General features: G+C 34.8%; 1 protein-coding gene across 15 annotated transcripts in view; it reads right to left on the reverse strand.

The window, feature by feature from the left end:
- The window catches only part of BAZ2B (bromodomain adjacent to zinc finger domain 2B), a 303,077-nt gene that overhangs the window by 46,831 nt on the left and 235,089 nt on the right, over positions 1–21,157 (reverse strand). For all 15 annotated transcript variants that reach the window (XM_032857888.1, XM_032857896.1, XM_032857895.1 and 12 more), the window contains 5 exons: positions 9,227–9,367; positions 6,622–6,876; positions 5,413–5,627; positions 4,112–4,186; positions 2,495–2,738 (listed from right to left, as the gene is read on the reverse strand). In XM_032857888.1, coding sequence (XP_032713779.1) covers positions 2,495–2,738; positions 4,112–4,186; positions 5,413–5,627; positions 6,622–6,876; positions 9,227–9,367 — 930 coding nt within the window. The remainder of the gene's footprint in view (positions 1–2,494; positions 2,739–4,111; positions 4,187–5,412; positions 5,628–6,621; positions 6,877–9,226; positions 9,368–21,157) is intronic.

The following is a 21,157-nucleotide window of genomic DNA, read 5'->3' on the forward strand; positions in this document are numbered from 1 at the left end:
TAACAACCCTTTCTTCTGAGGCACTATGCTTAAAGCAGTCATTTTCACTTTCTCACTTCTTATTTTTCTCATTCATAGCCTGCCTTCCAATCCTGCCCCTCTAACGAAACTGCTGGCACTGGTTACCAATGAGTCCACATTGCCAAATTCAGTGAACACTTCCAGTCCTCATCACATGAGATTCCTGCTGCCTTGATACTATCATTGTCTCCTTTTTGAAATGTTTGTGTTTTGTTGATTTTTATTACTACACAAGTAGAAAAGAGTTAGCATTGTGGGCCTGACTGCTAACCTTTGAAAGCCTTGCTCTTAAGATTGGCCCTTGGTGTCTGGGAACTTAGATTTTAAAGGATTTCCTTCACTATGATAAGACTGGCTCACTAAATTGTGCTATCAATGTGGTTCATTCATACTTATCTTCTGGGAGTCTGGAATTTTGGCCCATGCTATGCAAGGGGTGCCCATGTGACCATTCCCCTAGTAAAAACTCTGGGCACCAAGTCTCTAATGGGCTCTCCTAGTACACAACATGTCACATACGTCACAACTTACTGCTGGAAGAAATAAGCTCATCCTGTGTCACTCCCTAGGAAAAGACCCTTAGAAGGTTGAGCCTGGTTTCCTCTGCATTTTGGCCCATAAGCCTTTTCGGGTTGTGCTTTGTTTCTTTTTGCTATAAGAATTCATAGACATAGCATAACTAGATTCTGAGTTCTCTGAGTTCTCCTACTAAGTCACTGACTCTGGAGGTGATCTTGGGGATCCCTGACCCACTACAGAAATCTCCTACCTTTCTATTTCTTCTTCAGCAAAAAGCCTTGTGAGCTCTTAAATATCGGTGTTCCCTGGGGTTCCAACTTCAGTCCACTACTTTATAGACTAAATCAATCCCCTGTGTATGTGTTAATAACCTCTATATCTATATTTTCAAGACTGACCTTTTCTTCAGGCTTCAGATTCTTAAATCCAACTGACTGCTGAACTTCTGCATAGGTACTTCAAACTCAACAGGTCTAAAATAAGGCTGCTGTCATTTCCTACCTTCCACTATCTGTTTTCTCCCCCATCTCACCCTACCATCTATTTAATCTGCTCCTCCTGATTTCTCGGTCTCAGTAATGGCAACAATAGCATGCAGTCTTCCAAGCCAGATAGTTGGGAGTCAATCCCACCCATCCATCAACCTACACAGCACATCTTCAAATACTACTCATTCTTCCCGCTATTTATTTATTTATTTTTAAAGATTTTATTTATTTATTTGACAGAGAAATCACAAGTAGGCAGAGAAGCAGGCAGAGAGAGAGAAGGAAGCAGGCTCCCCGCTGAGCAGAGAGCCAGATTCGGGGCTCAATCCCAGGAACCTGGGATCATGACCTGAGCTGAAGGCAGAGGCTTTAACCCACTGAGCCACCCAGGCGCCCCCTTCCCGCTATTTACTGAATCCTTTCTTCCTTCATCCCAACTACCATTAGCCTTGTTTCAGATGCCTCACAACTCATCTAAATATTGCACTATCTCCTGACTGATCTTCCCACCTCTGATCTTATCCTACCCAAATCTATTTCTATCTTCTGCAGAATTGCTGTAGTGAGTCACTTAAAACTGAAGTCTGACCATGTAATTACCTTACTTATAATCCTCCAGTAGCTTCCTATCACCAAGAAAGTCTAAAATCCTAATACACAGCTGTGTTGGATATGAGGCTCTCCGGTAACACTGGAGCGCCTACCAATTCCCTTAAAACACATTGTGGTTTCAGGCTTCTATGTCCTTGCTCATGCTGTTCTCTCTGCCTGGAACACTTTTCTGTGGATTCTTCCCCAGGTCAACATGCAGTCCAACTAGTAGCTCAGCTAATGAGTCCAGAAAGACTTTGTGAGAATTTATTCCTCAAAAAGGTCAAATGCCCTTCCTTTGTACTTGACTAGCACATTGTAAATACTGCTACCAAATCAGTGAACACTTAACACATTACTTTTTCTTATTTCAAATATTCCTCAGTGAGAGTGTAAATTGAGAGGGGACTTCCACAGTGTCTTACTCATCTTTGTTCAAAAGTGCCCAAAGCTAGGCACATAATAAATTGGTATTTAGAAAATCTACCAATCTCACTAAATCTGACAACACTTTTAGGACATGAAGGACCATGCAAATGTAAGACATTATGTTACCAGAATAAAGAGAATACCTGAAGTTAAGACTCTGCATAGTTCACTGGAGAATGCTCAAGTTATTATATAAAAAGAAAAACTTCATTTCTCTTATTTGGTATAAGTGCCTTCTATGTGTAGGCATTATATTCAATATCTACTTAATTATCACAAAAAAACTTTAAGAGGTGAATCACACTGAGTTTTCAGATGAAGAATTTGAAGCAAATAATTGTCCAAATGAAGTTCAAACACAAATTCATTTGACTCCAAATTCTCTATTATTTTCCAATATGTTATGCAGTCTTAGTTAAGTTTAAAATCAACCTAAATTTGATTACCTCATCTTCACAGATATCAGTCTTCTTTCCTTTTTTGTCTTCTTTATCTTCTTCATCTTCATCATCTTCATCAGCTTGGTCATCACTATCATCATCGTCATCGTCATCAAAATCACTGTCTCCTCCCTTCCTTCTTCGTTTGCGTCCTGGTGTGGGTGTGCCCAATGGATGCTGTTCTTCTCCAAGATCAATGCCACCTGAAGTGTCTCTTTTGCCTGTTTTCTTAGCATGAATGATTCTGAGCCTTTAAATATGAAAAGAATGATGATATGGTAAAGTGTTCTTTCTGTACTTTTTAGAAAGCATAACTTTTTTTTTTTAAGATTTTATTTATTTATTTGACAGAGAGAGTGAGCACAGGCAGATAGAGTGGCAGGCAGAGGCAGAGGGAGAAGCAGGCTCCCTGCTGAGCAAGGAGCCCGATGTGGGACTCGATTCCAGGAGGCTGGGATCATGACCTGAGCCGAAGGCATTTGCTTAACCAACTGAGCCACCCAGGCGTCCCTAAAGCGTAACATTTTTTTTTTAAAGATTTATTTATTTGAGAGAAAGAGAGAGAGAGCACAAGCAGGGGGAGGGGCAGAGGGAGAAGCAGGCTCCATCCCAGGATCCTGAAGGCAGCCGCTTAACTGACAGAGCCCCTCAGGCACCCCTTGATTTTTTTTTTTTTTAAGAGAGAGAGATGGAGAGTGTGCACATAGGGTGGGGGGAAGCAGAGGGAAAGGGAGAAAGAATCTTAAGCAGGCTCCATATCTAGCGCATAGCCCAACCCAGGGCTTGATCTCATGACCCTGAGATCATGACCTGATCTGAAATCAAGAATCTGATGTTTAACTGATTGAGCCACCCAGGCACCTCAAAGAGCACAACATGAGTTTTAACCAAAAATATCTTATGGTATTTTTGTCAATAAGGAATAAATCAATAATAATAAAAATTAGAATTAAGAAGTTTAACAAACATGTTTCCAGAAATTATAGAAGGTATTAACTTTCAAGAATTATTTAGGATACCTCTTTGGAATTAGAACACATTTAAAAAAGTAAAACTTAGAAGTCTGGAAAGATTAACTCTCGCAATGGCCAAGTGATAATTTCTGAACTTATACTATCAGACTGAATAAATTTCAGTTCAAATTACCATAAAGAAATTATCCTCTTAACATAGAAGTTGAATAATTTCAGCATTGTATTTCCTGGCAGGAAGCTAATCAAGTTTTAATGCTGAATACATTTGGATATGTTAGACCCTCTGTAAAAGCAAACTTTAATTAGAAAGCAATTAAAAAAAAGGTGGAAATTCCAAACAGATTCTGTTTATGACAAAAGTAACCTGATAGCAACAACAATCTTAGAAAATGTGATTACTCGACCTCTTCAAAATAAAGAAGATAAATGGTCTGTTTTCTAAGTTTGAAGAATATGAGCTCAATGAAATCTCAGTGTAACTTTTGTCCACTGCAAATTCTGACCCTGAGTTTCATTAATTTCATATCTCATCCTTATTAAGCTTTACTATTCTAATTCTAAGACAAAATAAGGTTGCAATTTGTATGCTTTATAGGGGAACTTGTACAATGGAAAAACAGTAAACTGATTTTAATAAAACAAGACTTACTTGCGAAGTTTACCTTCTACTACCCATTTATCTCTCCTCAAGTTTGACATATAATCAATGTTCTTATCAATTTCACTGTCAATGCAAAAATTGGAAGACATAAATTAATCCATTATGCAATACATTAGTTTAGTAATAAGCAAATTGATGCAGTTTTGGTAAGTACAAATGATGACTGTTTATGAATAGCAAAAACAATTGAAAATTATATTAATATATTATCATATCTTAGAGATATATAGAAAACTTAAAATGTACATTAATGGTAGAAATGCATAGGTCTAAAATATTTGAATCAAACCTTTTCCTACAAAGGTAAAGGGTTAAAAGTAACATATTTAAATCTGTAATATAACAAATAACAAGAACAGGATGGACATGGATTTATTCATCAAATCTTGAAATACTAGAGTGGAGAACTTACTTTGACTCTTAAATGAGGATAATTTTTTTTAAAAAGTACAAATTAATAAAGTATTAAACTAAAAATATTAATATTACATTAGCACATAGTATAATAAAAAGTAGAATTATCCAATTCTAGGAATGGCTACTAAGGAAAATCAGGTAGTCATCTATCATTGAAAGATGTCAAAAAAAAGAAAAATCCTGGATTCTTTCAGTTTTGGTACTCTATTGTATAAATAAAACAGTCACAAAGACTGTATACAGTATGATCCAAATTTTTGTTTCAACAGACTGCAAAGAAATACATTTAAATATTATTAGCAGTAGTCACCTCTGAATGGTGAAATCAAGTACAATTTTTTTTTGTTTTAAATATTTTTATTTATTTATTTATTTGAGAGAGAGAGAGAGAGAGAGAGATAACATGAGAGGAGAGCGGTCAGAGGGAGAAGCAGACTCCCTGCCGAGCAGGGAACTCGATCCCAGGACTCCAGGATCATGACCCGAGCCAAAGGCAGTCGCCCAACCAACTGAGCCACCCAGACGCCCCTCAAGTACAATTTTTTTTAAAGATTTTTAAAAATTTATTTATTTGACAGACAGAGATCACAAGTAGGCAGAGAGGCAGGCAGAGAGAGAGAGGAGGAAGCAGACTCCCTGCCGAGCATAGAGCCCGATGTGGGGCTGGATCCCAGGACCTGGAATCATGACCTGAGCTGAAGGCAGAGGCTTAACCCACTGAGCCACCCAGCTGCCCATCAAGTACAATTTTAATTTTTTTTTTTGTGGTAGTCTGTTACTTCAAAATGTTCTATTAGGAGTTTGTATTATTTTGTGATTAGACAAATTCAATACAGAAAACAATCACCAGAAAGGTCTGGGTATATGCTTACCTCACCACACTCTTACTGCATGCCAGTTCATTGATCAGGAAAGCCAAGACTGAAGCTTTCTGTGCTGGAGTATGAGCCTGAAAAGCTTTGGTTTTCAGGCTTTCAGTAAGTTCAGTTTGCCCACAATGGGCTTCCATAAAAATCTGCAAAATCTCAGAAACATTGTCTCGATTCACGCCAACATTCAGCAAATGTTCTCCAAGAGCTGTTTTGGCCTATAAAAATTTGACATTTTTATCAGTATTGATCATAACCATTCATGATATAAAAATAATACGATTTTAAAATATGGGTATTAAATAATCCAAATATTACTGCAAGGACTTTATTCATATTTTTGATGGAGTAGAGGTTAAAAATAGGCAACAGATGATAGTCAAGTTTTTAAGTACTTGTAATCCTTCTATTCCTTCTTCAAGCCCCTGGTTAAAAGTTAGGCAGGGAGAATAGTATGTAATTCATGGGTAGAAATATTCTATCACACCTTCCTTGACTATAGAGACTATCCTAAGCTTTTCCAGGCTTTATCTAGACATTCTATCAGTAGTGGTGGGGCTAGGTTCAAGAGCACTACTACTGTGGTCTGACTCTCTATGTCATGGGTGCTACTGCCTGCTATAGTGAATGAAGAGAGAGATGGAAGAGAAATTAACAGATGCATCTGCAAGCTTCTCACTCTACAATATTATCTACAGCAAAGCTGACCAAAATGTGTAGCTTAGTTGAAATTAAGATAAATTTGAACTTATTGGGTATCTACATTAAGAGTCTTAATGTCCTGGTCTGTAGATGCTTTGATTAGACTCAGTTATTCACAGTGATTCAGAGAGAACACAGTATAATTTCAAAAGGCACATGTAAGTTCTAACTGCTTCATGAATTATGTTAATAATCATCATAATAATAATCATAATATCACATGGGTAATAATAATCTAATATTATATGGGCATTTCTTTAAATTTGGTTTTTGCTGAGAGCTAGAGGAAAATAGTAATTTGGGAATGATCTATATTCCTTAGGCTTTATGAAACAGGTTTTTCAGGTTTGTACCAATTTAAGTACAAACTGAAGCTGATCTACATTTGACTTGGTCAGACATGTAGAAAAAAATTAGATCAGTCTATACAGTCTTCTGCTAATATGCTAAAAGCCAGCTAACAATGCATTGATAGTACAAATTAAAAAAAATTATAGATATATTTTTTACCTTGTATCCTGTAATTAGACCTGGATCACATACAGCAGCTGAGAGGAGCCTCACAAGCAAGTCTTGTACTTCACCCATGCTGTCCCCTATATTTAGCAATCCCTCTTGAAGAACACTCAGGTTTGGAATATCAATATTCACATCAAAGCCCAAAACTTTACCAAAGTTTCGTAAGAACTGCACCACCATGAGACAGTCTGAAAATGTACTTCCAGAGAGAACAAGTCCTGGAATACGAGGCAACTCTGGCAAAGGCTGCACATAAAACAAAATAATAAATAATTTTAGAGCCATGATTTTGTATCTTCTGAAGTACAAGAAGTTGCTGTCTTTCTTTGTCCTGCATCACAGCAGTGATTTTCCCTCTGGATTATAAATTCCCTGGGGGCATTTCTACAACCCCATGATATTAAGTACAGACAGCTCTCGAATGCAAGTAACGAACAATAAATTTTTGTTGAACCCAACATGAACTTAGATTTCTGCAAAAGAGAATGCTAATTTTAATTAATTTACATATTGATAAAAATTGGCTTATATGGCTGGAGCAATAATTAGATAACATAAGAAACATTTCAAAAATACCATGCCATGGACATACTTAGCAGAGTACTGATTTCTTCCAATGATGGAGACCGATTTATATCGCAAACTACTTGGGGAGCTCAGAAACTAACAGTGTGCATCTGTGGGCTGTTTGGTTGGCACAGTGCATTTTTGGCTAATGAATGTGGACAAATTACTAGGTCAACACGATCAGAACCCATGACCCTATCAAGAATCCAGTTATACTGCAACTAACAGCCTTTAGGTTTCCTGTACATAGCAAAACATTAATACTGAGTTTCAATATCGAAATTAGAAAGCTGTCTCTTTTGCTCCTTCTTAAATATGTTTACATATTAACATTTTAATGGCTGAACTATAGTACTAGTTGTCATAAACATTTAAAAAATTAAGTAAATAGGTAATCTAAATTAAAAATATTTTTTCTACATGAATGGGATTTAATAATTGTATCTTAAACTTTGTGGAAAGAAATGTGACTTGTAAATATTTCTATTTTTCTGAATTGTCTTGTTCAAAAATGTTCTCCTACCCTTCACTTACTGAAATAACTAACCAAATACTTTTCCTACAATATTGTATGTAAACACAGAACTATGAATAATAGCTGATACCATACAAATCTTTTATGTTCCGTTTGAAAACCATTTAATTCAGAGACTTTTCCTGAACCCTACCATACACAGACATTTCCATATGGCTCTAAAAATGTATGTAACAAAGCTAACAAAAATAAGGCTTAAAATGAACATACATTTGACACAGTGCATATGGATTTAAATAAAAATAAAAGATGCAAGGAAATAAAGCTCATTTAGGATTAAAAAGTATTTACTCACTATGAGGCTTTAATAAGTGTGTTAACTAACATATATGCCCTTTCTAGGCTTACGACATTTTAAACATCCAATTGACTAAAACTAGCATTATACTTTCATTTGTATTTAAAAGCATTTATGCTAAGTAACTAAATAGAATATTAATATAATTAAATCCTCACTGGAGTATTAAAAGTTTGCCTTAAGTACTTTAGAAAAGAGCTTACACAGATTAAGAGACACTCATTATTTGTATTTCAGATGAATAGGACTTATAAGTAAATATAGATGCTATTTATCAAGTATAATAATATATTGTTGAAACAGTATCATAGAGATAATATGAAGCATCAATATAATTTTCTAGAAATAACATTTTCTTAGAGTCAAACATAAAAGATTTCTACTTGTAAGTATATGAAATCATGCCAGATACCAATATTATTTGGTTCTTTCCAAATTTCTACTTTTATATATTTTAGCCACATTATGTATCTGTGAAGCATGATGGAAAGGAAAACACATATGAAGTACTTTGGTTGGATATACTTCTTGGCTTTCAAGATGATAAACAGTATGGACTCTGGAATTTAACAAACTGGAGACTTAATCCATGTTGCCACTTATTAGCAGTGTAATACTGGCAAGTTCCTCAACCTCTTTGTGTCTCAGTTTTCCCATCTGTAAATGGGCATAAATACCAGTTCCCTAGGACTATGGTGAGGATTAAATGAGAGAATTCATCGAAAGCACTTAGCATAGTGCCCAGCATGTAGTAAACACACTCAAGAAAAGTTAGTTACAATCACTAAAGCACGGAAGGAAGTTGTAGATTATAAACCTTCACTTCTTTAAATACCTACAGGTGTGTGGTGAGGAGTTAGAGCTTTCTGTACCTAAATACCTGGGAGGAATCAAATGACATATAGAAATTCTATCCACTTCTCTAATTCATCTTTGCAGATTTCCTCAGTATTTCTACTTCCATTTAAAAAGGTTTACAGTGCTCCACTTATGTATTAAATAGTGCCATTATTGGCATAGGAGCTCTAAAGAGGTTTATTGGTGGCTGTCCAGGAAAGGCAGACAGACCTTGACTTGGAAACCCACTGCTCTGGTTAAAAATGAAAGGCTTCTGTAATGGCAACTCTGGCAAAGGAATCAGGTAAGACACAGGAAAAATTAAAGTTATTAATGAAATGTTTCACATGATAAATTACCTTTTGGTCTGCTAAGCACATATCTTCATTAGGCTTCTTTAGTTCCTTTGCCATTTCTAATTCTAATCTTCTTTGCTCTAGTTTACGCTCTTTATTTAATCTTTTCTCATCACGTTTTTCTTGCTTCAACCGTTCTTTTTCCTTAAAAAGAAAACCAAGTCCAACAGTCTCTTTAATCATTGTATGTGTTTGAAAAACCTCCAGTTAAAATTTTAAAAAGTTATCAAAAGGTTATTATTTCCATGAACAGAATTCTCTTAGGAGATTTAGGAATAGACTTACAAACATAGAAACATACATAGAAACAATGACTTATTTTCACCCTTTGAATTTTAAAATAATCTTATGACTGTGTGTATGTGTTTGTATTATCAATATTGGATTCAACTCAGATTATTCCATTGTTCAAAATGTATTCAATCCTTCCCCAGGTTACAAGATGAGAATAAAATACTTATTAACAAGAGCAGATATATAAAATGCACATGGGTAATTAAATATTCATAAAATACAGTTAGCTAGTATTAACACAAATTTTTGTGTAACTACATCCAAGAAGCAAGGGAGGATTTACAGCATGAAAGTGGAAACAACATGCTTGAATTTGCAAAAGTAGTTCTTTCAATTAACTAGTCTTAAGATAGCACCTGTGATGAAACCAAAATACTATTTACCACTATAAACAACATTTTAGAGAATATAAAATGGATTCTGAAGGCAATTCCAAAAGCATTCAAAAAATATTTTCTGTAATGGCAGCAAGATGAAAATAGTTGTCCTGTCTCCCTGTTGAAGGGGACGACATTCTGTTGGAGGAAGTCAAGATTTTCTATGATATATTAGTGTCAGTACTTTATTGCCAGACCTCAAATACAATTCTTACTCAGATGAGAAATAACAGTTGAATCATCAGCTGTTCTAACCTATTACCTCACACATTTGACACATTAATGATGGGTTTACTTTTTTAAAAAAATTTTTTTAAAGATTTTATTTATTTATTTATTTGTCAGAGAGAGAGAGAGAGAGAGCATGCACAAGCAGGCAGAGTGGCAGGCAGAGGCAGAGAGAGAAGCAGGCTCCCTGCGGAGCAAGGAGCCTGATGGGGGACTCAATCCCAGGACCCTGGGATCATGACCTGAGCCAAAGGCAGTGGCTTAACTGACTGAGCCATCCAGGCATCCCAAATGATGGGTTTACTTTTATAAAGCTGGTCATGTCTCTTCATTAACTAAAAATCTTTCAATTTTCTTTATTTTTATCGAAATAAAGTCCAACTCCTTACTTCTGAATTCAAGACTCTCTCTCTCTTTTTTTTTATCTTATCTCCCAGTTTTGTATTCTGTGTAGATTTAGTCAAGCTATTTGCTATTCCTGATGAACATCTTGTTTCCTCACCTCCTTATATTGGTGCACTCCAAGCAGGAAGGGCAATACTCCACCTTAATCTTATTTAAACACTACCACTTCCTCCCTAGTACCAGTTTCTCTTAATTCTTATAGCTCTAACCTATAATTTTAACATTGCACTCATTGCTTTGTTTTACACACACACACACACACACACACACACACACACACACACTAGCATTTTTGTCCAAATTCTAGCTATCCCTGTTTCAATTACTATGGCTAAAACAGCATCCTAACTGCTGTGGGAGGGCATGCCACAGGGGAGACACAGAGGAGAGAATATTCCAGGCAGAGTAGAGAAAGCACAGTGTATTTGAGAAATTGCTACTAGTGTCAAGAGTGGAGTGGAGGTTGCAGGTTGAATAGTTGCTGAATATTATGATACAGAGCTAGAGGTCAGGTCATGAGAGCCTTTTTAGATGATATGCTTACATCACTGCTCATTTTTATACTCTAAATTTCTGGGTTACTGATTCATACAGACATTAGGGAGGAAAATGATTCAGAAGCTCTATTGTGAGACTACTGACATTAAAAAAGTGCTACAATTAATCTTATTAATTATAAACTAAAAGCAGTTTCTGAAGGTCTAATGACATAAAATATACACAATTAACATGCAACATTTCTACAATGCAGTATAGATTTTCAAACAAAATTATCATTGGTAGAACACTTTTTCCCCAGAATTGGATTTTCAATTTATAAACACATGAATGTTGCTCTAAGAATTTTTCCAAGGAAGAGAAAATATTTCGGTCACTCACCAGAATAATGAATCACAATCACCAACAGAAAAAACAAATGTCTCTTATAGATTTTGAAGTAGCTGGTGTAAATTTTTCTACCATATAGGACTAACTCAGAATTCTTAATGATGTTCATTATAATAATTACAAAAAAATTGAGACTATTATTCACCAAAAACTGTTGAAAATGGTTACCATTTCTTTTCAAAAAGAGAGAAAAGATAATGTGACACTAATGCTCTCTTCACTGTGCCAATTTCACTTTGGTGGCAATCTGGGGGTACATAATACTTCAACGATATGCAGACAGTGGGTTAGAGTGCATTTAATGTCATGAGGTAAATAAGGCTTATATTCTTGGATACCATTTTTAGCTAGTGATAGGCAATATTTTTTCCAGTTAAAAGCGTGGTTATAATATGGCATGGAGAGTAAAATGACATCAATTTTTAGGATAAAATGGAGATTCCCAAGAAATCTTAGAAATTTTTAGACCTTTATTACTTAAAGATAAGCATCCATTCTTGTCTTGAAATATTAGGTATACTTCGAAGGAAACAGAGGTCTCTAAATGTAGTAAATTTGGTGAATTTACTCACTAATTTATTTAATGAACTGTATAAGACAAGGTAACTCTCAAAGAACGAAAGCTTTTGGGTCCCCTCAACAATCAACTAATATTAAAATGGTACATAAAGGCAGTCACAATCTAGCCCCACACAAGATTTTGTCTCATATGTCACGATTATCAGGGTATTTCCCATGATCCAGTCACATTGTGTGATACACCTGTGTTAAGAAGACAGTATAACCAGTTTGAGGCATTGCTTAGATGATGATGACGATGATGAAAAAGGACAAGGAGGGGGATGGGGAGGAAGACGGGGAGTACAGACAACAAAGAGGTGAAGGAGAAAAGCAACAAAGCCAAGACAGGGTCATACACATGGCAAAAACTGATTAACCCCCTCTTCGCCCCTTCTTCCTCTCTGCCCACAAGTCATATTGAGTTACAACACTGTACCTTTGTATATGCCACTTCCTCTACCTGAAATGCAGAAACCTCTCTTCCTTAACACAGAAATAAAGCCTGCTTTTATTCTTCTCATAAGTGTTTCAAGCATTTTAATATTTCTCTCTTTTTCTAAGCTTCCATATAAATTGTTATATTATTTATTGTACTGTGGGACAATTATTTGTCTAAAGTTGATCTCTTCCACTTTACTATAAGCTTTTAGAGGTCAGAGGAACAAATTTATTCACCTCTTTCTTTATGGACCAAGTTCAATTCCCAGCAGTACAATCTGCAAGACACTTCAAGGAAGTTTTTAATGATCTTATTTTTCTCCCTATCAAGCTTGTATCAGTTCAACTTTCCTCTCCCACTGGTCTCAATGCTGTTCTTATCTCCAACTACAATAGTTGTCATATATCTTTAACAGAAATATTTGGTGTGCCTTAGCATATAAAAATTATTTAAGCATTTATTCATTTGCTGAATGATTAATTCCACAAATGCCATATAAATAACGATAGGTTAATGTTTGTACCAGTCATTAAACATATTCAATAGCTGATTTTTTTCTCAACTTTTTATATTTCATTCTGTGGACAGACATAATTGATGTCTTCTATTTTCAATTATATACAAACCTTGTAGCCAAAAGCAGAGTTTAATACATTTATTAATAATATTCAAGTTATATTTGGGAATTTAAAAATATCTAAAATATATTTCGCACATCTACTCCAACATTGTTAATTTCTTAATCATTTAAATTTCATACACTATGATTTGATGTGCTTACAAATACACTGTCCCCATATTAAAATTAAATAGACTTATTATCTGATAATTTTTTCCAGAAATTCAAGTTTAAAGTGGCAGTGCTATTTTAGGCCAAATTTGAAGATGTTTAAACGTGTGTAGTATTCTCTTTTCTAGACTTGGTATACTGTTTGAAAGAGCAATATTTACCAACTTTTCACATAAGCACCCCCCACCTTTTTAAAAGATTTTATTTATTTATTTATTTGAAAGACAGAGATTACAGGCGGGCAGAGAGTCAGGCAGAGAGAGAGGAAGGGAAACAGGCTCCCCGCTGAGCAGAGAGCCTGATGCGGGGCTCGATCCCAGGACCCTGGGATCATGACCTGAGCCAAAGGCAGAGGCTTCAACCCACTGAGCCACCCAGGTGCCCCAACACCTACCTCCTTTCTTTTTAAAAAGATTTTATTTAGCATTTGAAAGGGAGAGAGACAGAGTACAAGCATGGGGAAAGGCAGAGGGAGAAGGAGAGGCAGACTCCCCACTGCGCTGGGAGCCCGAGGTGGGGCTCAATCCCAGGACTGGAAATCATGACCTGAGCCCAAGGCAGATGCTTAACCATCCAAGCCATCAAAGCACCCCATACCTAAGCCTTTTCTTGACAAGTTACTATACTTCATCCTACACTTAATTTCTGTAATATTATGGCTTCTTAAAGATTTAATTAATTAATTTAGAATGAGAGTGTATGTGTGCACGTGCATAAGCTGGGAGAGGGGCAGAAGGAGAGGAAGAGAGCAGACTCTGAGCTCAGTGTGGAGCCAAAACAGGGTTCAATCCCATGACCCCAAGATCACGACCTAAGCTGAAACCAAGAGTGGAAACCCAACTGACTGAGCCACTCAGGCACCCCTATAATACTATGTTTTGTTGCCATGTCAAATACTAGGATTTCACAATGGAACTTTCTGGGTCTGTTCTGTAAGGTCAACTCACAATAAACCTTTGATGTACAAGAGAGGACTTATGAAACCTATCATAATATGAAAGGAATGTTAAAACATATTTTACACTAACATTGGTTAAATTTCAGGGTAATAACTTACATTGCCTACAAATAACTACAAAATATAGCTCCTGACTATTTTTTAGATTGACTGTCAATAATGGCAATCAATTAGTATGCCTCCTCTTAATTTTTTTTGGCCTCATCCGCCTCATACCTTCCAGTTTTCTAGATGTAGAAATTCTTGAAGTAAATGAATTCTCAGAATATAAGTCATTTATAATAAAATCTTTTTAATCATCTTAATTACAGTAATGGAATTTTCCATATCAAAATATTACTAACATTTTAGTTAAGAAGTTATTTAAATTTTATTTCAAAGTTGAAACACCTTTTTATAACAAATGGATTAAATTTAGATTATCCTAAACAGCCCAAAATACATAGGGTGACAATTTCAAAACCAGTTTTTTATTCACACAAAAAGACTACCTTAGGGGCTCTCAAAGCATATATGACCATATTTCCAGAAATCTATAGCATAATAATAAATGTATGAAATAAATTTACTCTATTTTAGAGCCATAGAAGTTTAAAAACTAAACAATGAATGTGGTAGAATGACCTGTTATTGTAAACTTTTACAACTTATCAGACTGCAAAACAAGACATTTTTTAAGAGACAATGTTGCAAAGATGCCTTATTTTTTTTGCTTTTTATGATTCTACTAGGTCTCTTAGGTGTTTGTTTTGGGAATAATTAGGGGAATACATTTCTTTTGACAGCAACTCGTACTTAAATTTCAAAGACATAAATATAATTTAAGAGACACAGGTTTACCTCAGGGTGCAGGAAGACTGCAAGTATAAATAAGATTGATAATACAAGCCATTTATAGAAGACAGACATAAAGATTAACAGTTACTGTTTTATGGTAACACTGAATATGAATAGAACAATCAGGGTAATTTTTTTTAAAGGGACTATTTTTTCATTTAAAATATTATGAAAATTAAGTTTAAACAAATTTTAAAATTATGAATCACATGATAAAGAGAGAGACCTTTACATTTTATATTTTAATAAAAATCTTATTATTTTTTTTTTAAGATTTTATTTGTTTATTTGACAGAGATCACAAGTAGGCAGAGAGGCAGGCGGAGAGAGAGGAAGGGAAGCAGGCTCCCTGCTGAGCAGAGAGCCCAATGCGGGACTCGATCCCAGGACCCTGAGATCATGACCTGAGCCGAAGGCAGCGGCTTAACCCACTGAGCCACCCAGGCGCCCCTAAAAATCTTATTTTATAGGTATAATATTTAAAAAGAATAAAACCTCCCAGTTATTATATTTTCTCAAAATCCCCCAAGGTATTACAGAAGTCTGTACTTTGGATTATGTATCTAACACTCTGTAGAATAGCTACTATAAATGTGTTCCAAATTTAAACTAAAATTGTTAATAATTCCTGAGTCAGATTGAATCAGAGATTTTAATATACCTAAATTAAATCGATAATAATCCTTTAAAAATTGTCTTTGTTTATAGGACATTTAACATCTTATCATATAGCTAATATAAAATCATTTTATATCTGTTTTTAGAGTATTTAACTTTAAAATTAAAGTACATTATAAGTACATTGTATAAATACAATATACAAGCATGCCACAGAAGTATATTTACCATGTCTTCAACTGAACAATGGGTTTGCTTAAACAAAACCACCCATGTGTGCAATTCTACTTATTTTCCTTTTTTACTAACTAGTAACTAATATAAATATAGGATTATAAAATAGTCTCATGACTTGAATCATGGATGGGGAGGGTTACATATTTTTTCTGCTTTCAAATTGTTTATTTGATGGCTTCTGAAACCTATGCTACTCTCTTCTATTTTATAGTTTTGTCTCCTAAAGTGCTGACACAATCTTCTGCGATAGCTGCATATTTAACAACCTTTTATAGTTTATTGATCCTTGGAGGGAGACATATAAAAGACTCTTGATGATCACTATGGTTGATTATTCAGTTAATATGAGTAAAGTGGTTATAAATTTGTGACTGGTATGGTTTAAAGTTCTTCTAAATGAAAGAGGAGATTTTGAGCTACTTTGTCACACTGCTTTAACCAACCTGTTTCTATTGCTTAGTAATAAGGAAAGCAGATGTGTCTCATATTATACTTGAATTATACTAGGAAATAAGCCGTTTTTATTCACGAGATTAACTATTCTTTCTTACATTTTCTTATGAAAATATTTATGAACTATGATGATATAGTAGTGATCCTTTAAAATTACTAAGAGAGTAATAACAAGTAAGATAATTTATGTAAGTCTGAATATTCTCACTAATTAGAGGGTTTTTAAAAAAAGGTTTTTATTTATTTATGGGGTGGGGGAGACACCATGAGCAAGAGGGGAAGGGCAGAAGGAGAGGAAGAAGACAACTCCCTGCTGAGTAGGGAATGTGATGCACGCCCCCATGCCCCCAGTCCCAGGACCCTGGGATCATGACCTGAACTGAACAGATGCTTAATCAACTTAACCCAGGTGCCCCATTAATTATAAATTTATATAATGGAAAAACTATAGAAATTGGGATTATTTTAGTAAAAATTTATTGAGTTAATCTAAATCAAAAAGTAAGATCAGTGTAGTGTACACGGAGTAACATAAAAGTGATGTTTGTTTACCATCTTACTTTGATGGTTATGGGGAGGTTCTTGGAATAATTTCAGGTGTTATCAGAGATTTTTAATTAACAAGGTGAAAGCAATTTATTTTTTTAACCTCATTAGTTCTTTAAATATTATTCAGAACATTTTTGTTTATCTTCTCTATTTTTCTTTCTTCACAATCTAATCATAAAATGTTGAAGGTATTGAAAGCTAGAATCAAGGTTTTTATATATAGGCCAGTTCAGAATTTTTAGTTGGCCCTGCCTAGGTATCATATGGCTATAACTTTACAATAAAGTTTGTTTTTTTAATAGTTAATAACAGAAAAAATATATAGGTAATAGGACATAGAATATGAAGCCACAATATGCCCATTATTGGCATTACACTAGTTACATCTTTTGCATGTTAAGTAATAATAAGGAAATGGACAAGTACATATAGGAATATTTTGTTAATATTCACAGAGGTGGCACATTGATGTAAAGATCTGGTTAAAGTTTGTGTTGCCAGTAAAAACATATGCCTAATTACTGCCTAACTGTTTATACTGTAAATTTTTATCTCTGATATAATAAAAAAAAATTATTATTTTTGTTTTTTCTGTAGTATCTAATCTAATGCTGTGCGCAAAATAGTAGTTTAAGAAGTTAAAAAAATAAAATACTTAGTCGATCACAGATCTAGAGGTACCATTCAATAGATGAACACAATATAAAATCAGAATAACTGGTAAAATTATCTAGTCTTGTTCACAAGTCTATAGTTATCAGAGGATAACATTTTAAGAGCTCAGTTTTACCTATGGGGTTCTCTTAAACATTCTAATAAAGGATTATTTGTGACATATTTCATTTTAAATAATAGTTTCTTGAATGTCTAACTCTAAGAAAACCATCTAGAGTAAAATAAAAGATTCTATTATTACATAAAGAAAATTATACAGGTAGAAAACATAATAATGTACTTTCTTTAATGATATTTTTATCACCAATTTAACTGCCATTTGCATTTTAACTCATTTATCATTCATTTATTCATTCATTTATTCATTCAACTACAGTTTTCTAAGGTCCAACTGCATACCTGGCTCTACAGTGATACACAAGACAGACAAGATTCCTGTCCTCAAAGATCTTACATCCTGTGAGGAAGCAGACCATAAACAACTGTAAAATAAATAAGATGATGGAATGGAGATCCAAAGGTGGGGTATAAAAAAAGGCAAAATTAGGTGTTCTGGGAAGGCCTAGTTAGACAAGTTAACATTTGATCTATAAATAAACAACAAATAAGAATCACTTGAATATTTGGTGGAAGAGCAACAATGGTAAAGACCCTTTGTTTAGGATAATAAAAAAACCAAAAATGACTGTAATATAGTACTTAAGAGACAAATCGTATGAGATAAAGTTGAAGTGAGAAGCAGAGGTCAGTGCATGTGGGACTGCTTTGTGATGGTGAGGCATTTGGACTTTACTACAATTGCAGTAAGAAGCTACTGGTTAGTGTTAAGATGTAACCTGGCTCACTTTCTGAAAAGTGAATCACTCTGGCTGCTCTGTGGAGAACACATAGGGAGTGCTTAGGAAAATAAGAATGCAAACAAGGGAAGGAGGTTCCTTAAATTATTATGCTTCATGTTATTAATACATATATAGCATAATAATTACATACTTTATATATATATATATATATGCACATTTCTCTCTCTCTCTCTCTTTTTTTTTTTTTTTTTGGTTTAATAGTTTGGCATGGTTGCCTTGACATTCCTTTCCTAATTACTTATACTTGATGTGAGCAGCCCAGTCCAGAATGTGTATTGCCCCAATATAGGTGCTTTCATTTTTAGTTCTTTTTCACTTTATCTGATGCTTATTTTTATTTTTAAAAATTTTTTTAAATTTTACTTTTTTTTTCAGTGTTCCAAAGCTCATTGTTTATGCACCACACCCAGTGCTCCATGCAATACGTGCCCTCCATGATACTATTATTTTCCTAAGTACTTCAGATAGAAGTGTGAATACTATGTATGTTACTCATGTTTCTTTTTTCTGAGGATGAATGAGATAGGAGAGGGAGAGCTGTACTTGGTTTCTCATATTCTTTTCCAAGTTTTACTGGAACCAATGTACCTGATTTGCTTTATCTAGTGAAAGGTAAATCTTTTTTCCATGAAAGGTGCTCTTAGTCTTTCATGGATTCTTAGAATGTTTAATTTTAATTACCTTCATTTATTCTGTGGCTGCCATCTTTCACTCAAACCAGATCTTATTCACCTCACTTTAGCAGCTTTTCCCACTCTCTTCCCAGGCAACAGGAAATATGAAAAAACAATGGAAGAGGTCATGCCTTTTGGGCCTTTTGGGCACCTTTTAATCTGGGCATTCACGCTCTTTGATGATCTTACTCTTACTCTTGGGTTCTCCTCTTCTACTAAATTCTAATGTATCTGGAGATAATGTTCTGCATTATTGTCATTATTCTGCCTTTCTTTAGCTTTTCTTCCCATCAGTAAAAATTGGAATGGCATGCTCCTGTTCTTTTTAGTCCTCTAGAAAGAAGTATACTTGGTAGAGAGGAACTTATCTCTTGAGGAATTTTCTAGGTCCTTTTCCTGAGTTGTTCTTCAGTTTCCATCCTCCAGATTGGAGGAAATTAGGTTGAGCTTTTAATTACTCCCTTTCCTACTCTTTCCACTGCCACACTGCTTTTAGAAAGGCACAGAGATAGCAGCCACTCCAATTCTCAGAATTTGTTGTCTTTCTTTCTCTGCTTGTCATTTTTCAGAGATTACGGTTATAAATTCATAGACTCACTGTTACATTAGGTGTAAAAGCTGTCAATGGGCCTGGATAATTAACAGGTTTGGAAGAAAAGATAGTAAGAAAAATGTTAAGGCAAAACTTCCATGAAATTTAGGAGATTCACAAGAAGTGATTGCTGAAAGAGGCTAAATTAGAGGTAATCTGTGTTAGTAGTTCCCAACCTGGCTATGCATCTTGCTAGGCCCACTCTACACAGCAAACACATGGAGAGTGATAAGGAACTATTAAGCACTGTGCGGTGCTACGTTTTGTTCCAAAAACTTTACACATACACTCATACAGATGTACACCCATTTAATCATTACTATAAAATGAAATAGGAACTGTTATCATCTCTATTTTATAGATGAAAAATTTGAATCACAGACAGGTGAAATAACTTGCCTAAGGTCACATAGCTGAAGAGTACTGAAACCAGAATTCAAATCCAGGTAACAAGGTTACAATGTCCAGGTTCCTAAACAATATACTTACTGTCTCTCTACATTAGAAATCTATCATGATAGATTTAAGCCACAACTGAGGCAAAAATACTGAAATTCAGCTCTCTCAAACTTCCAGACCAAACTGTTATTTTTAATTCTCTTACTAAATGTTTATCTCAGTTAATAATCTTATAATCCTAAGAAGTAGGTATCATTATCTCAATTTAAAAGAAGAAATAGGGGTGCCTGGGTGGCTCAGTGGGTTAAGCCGCTGCCTTCAGCTCGGGTCATGATCTCAGGGTCCTGGGATCGAGCCCCGCATCGGGCTCTCTGCTCAGCAGGGAGCCTGCTTCCTCCTCTCTCTCTGCCTGCCTCTCTGCCTGCTTTGTGATCTCTCTCTGTCAAATAAATAAATAAAATCTTAAAAAAAAAAAAAAAAGAAGAAATAAACTTTAACCAGAATTTAAATTAAAAATTTGAAACAAAAAAACAGAAGGAGAAGAGGGAAGAAAGGAAGGAAGGAAGGAAAGAAGGAAGGAAAGAAAGGAAGGAAGGAAGGAAGGAAGGAATAAAGAAAGAAAGTGAGTCAGGCCTGAAGAGATAAAGCAAGTTGAGTCTGAAGAGTCAGCACAGAAATTCTTAGTCTTTCACACTCCAAAGCCCTGGATATCACGGCCATAACTCTATTCAACTATTTTAATACAGAATGCATTGCTTTGTGTGTGTGTGTGTGTGCGTATATATATATATATATATATATATATATGTATATATACATATATATATATATATATATTTAACCTTTAATTGCTTTCTATTACATTCCAAATAAGCTCATTTTCACTTATTTCAATAATTTCCTTATTCTGAATTATCTGTTTAAAGTCTATCCTAAGGAAAGTACTTAAGCGCAATTTTACACAGAACAGTAAAGAATAATTAATTCTGAAGGCAAAAAGTCCATGGCTGGACTGACTGGTGTTTCAGTTAGGACATATAGGACTTGTTCAGGCAAGCTGCAATATTAGTTTTGTGAAACTCTGGTTACAGTAATAAATA

The sequence above is a fragment of the Lontra canadensis genome, unplaced genomic scaffold (genome assembly GCF_010015895.1).
Source record: "Lontra canadensis isolate GAN:19392208 unplaced genomic scaffold, GSC_riverotter_1.0 scaffold13, whole genome shotgun sequence".
NCBI classification, from domain to species: domain Eukaryota; kingdom Metazoa; phylum Chordata; class Mammalia; order Carnivora; family Mustelidae; genus Lontra; species Lontra canadensis.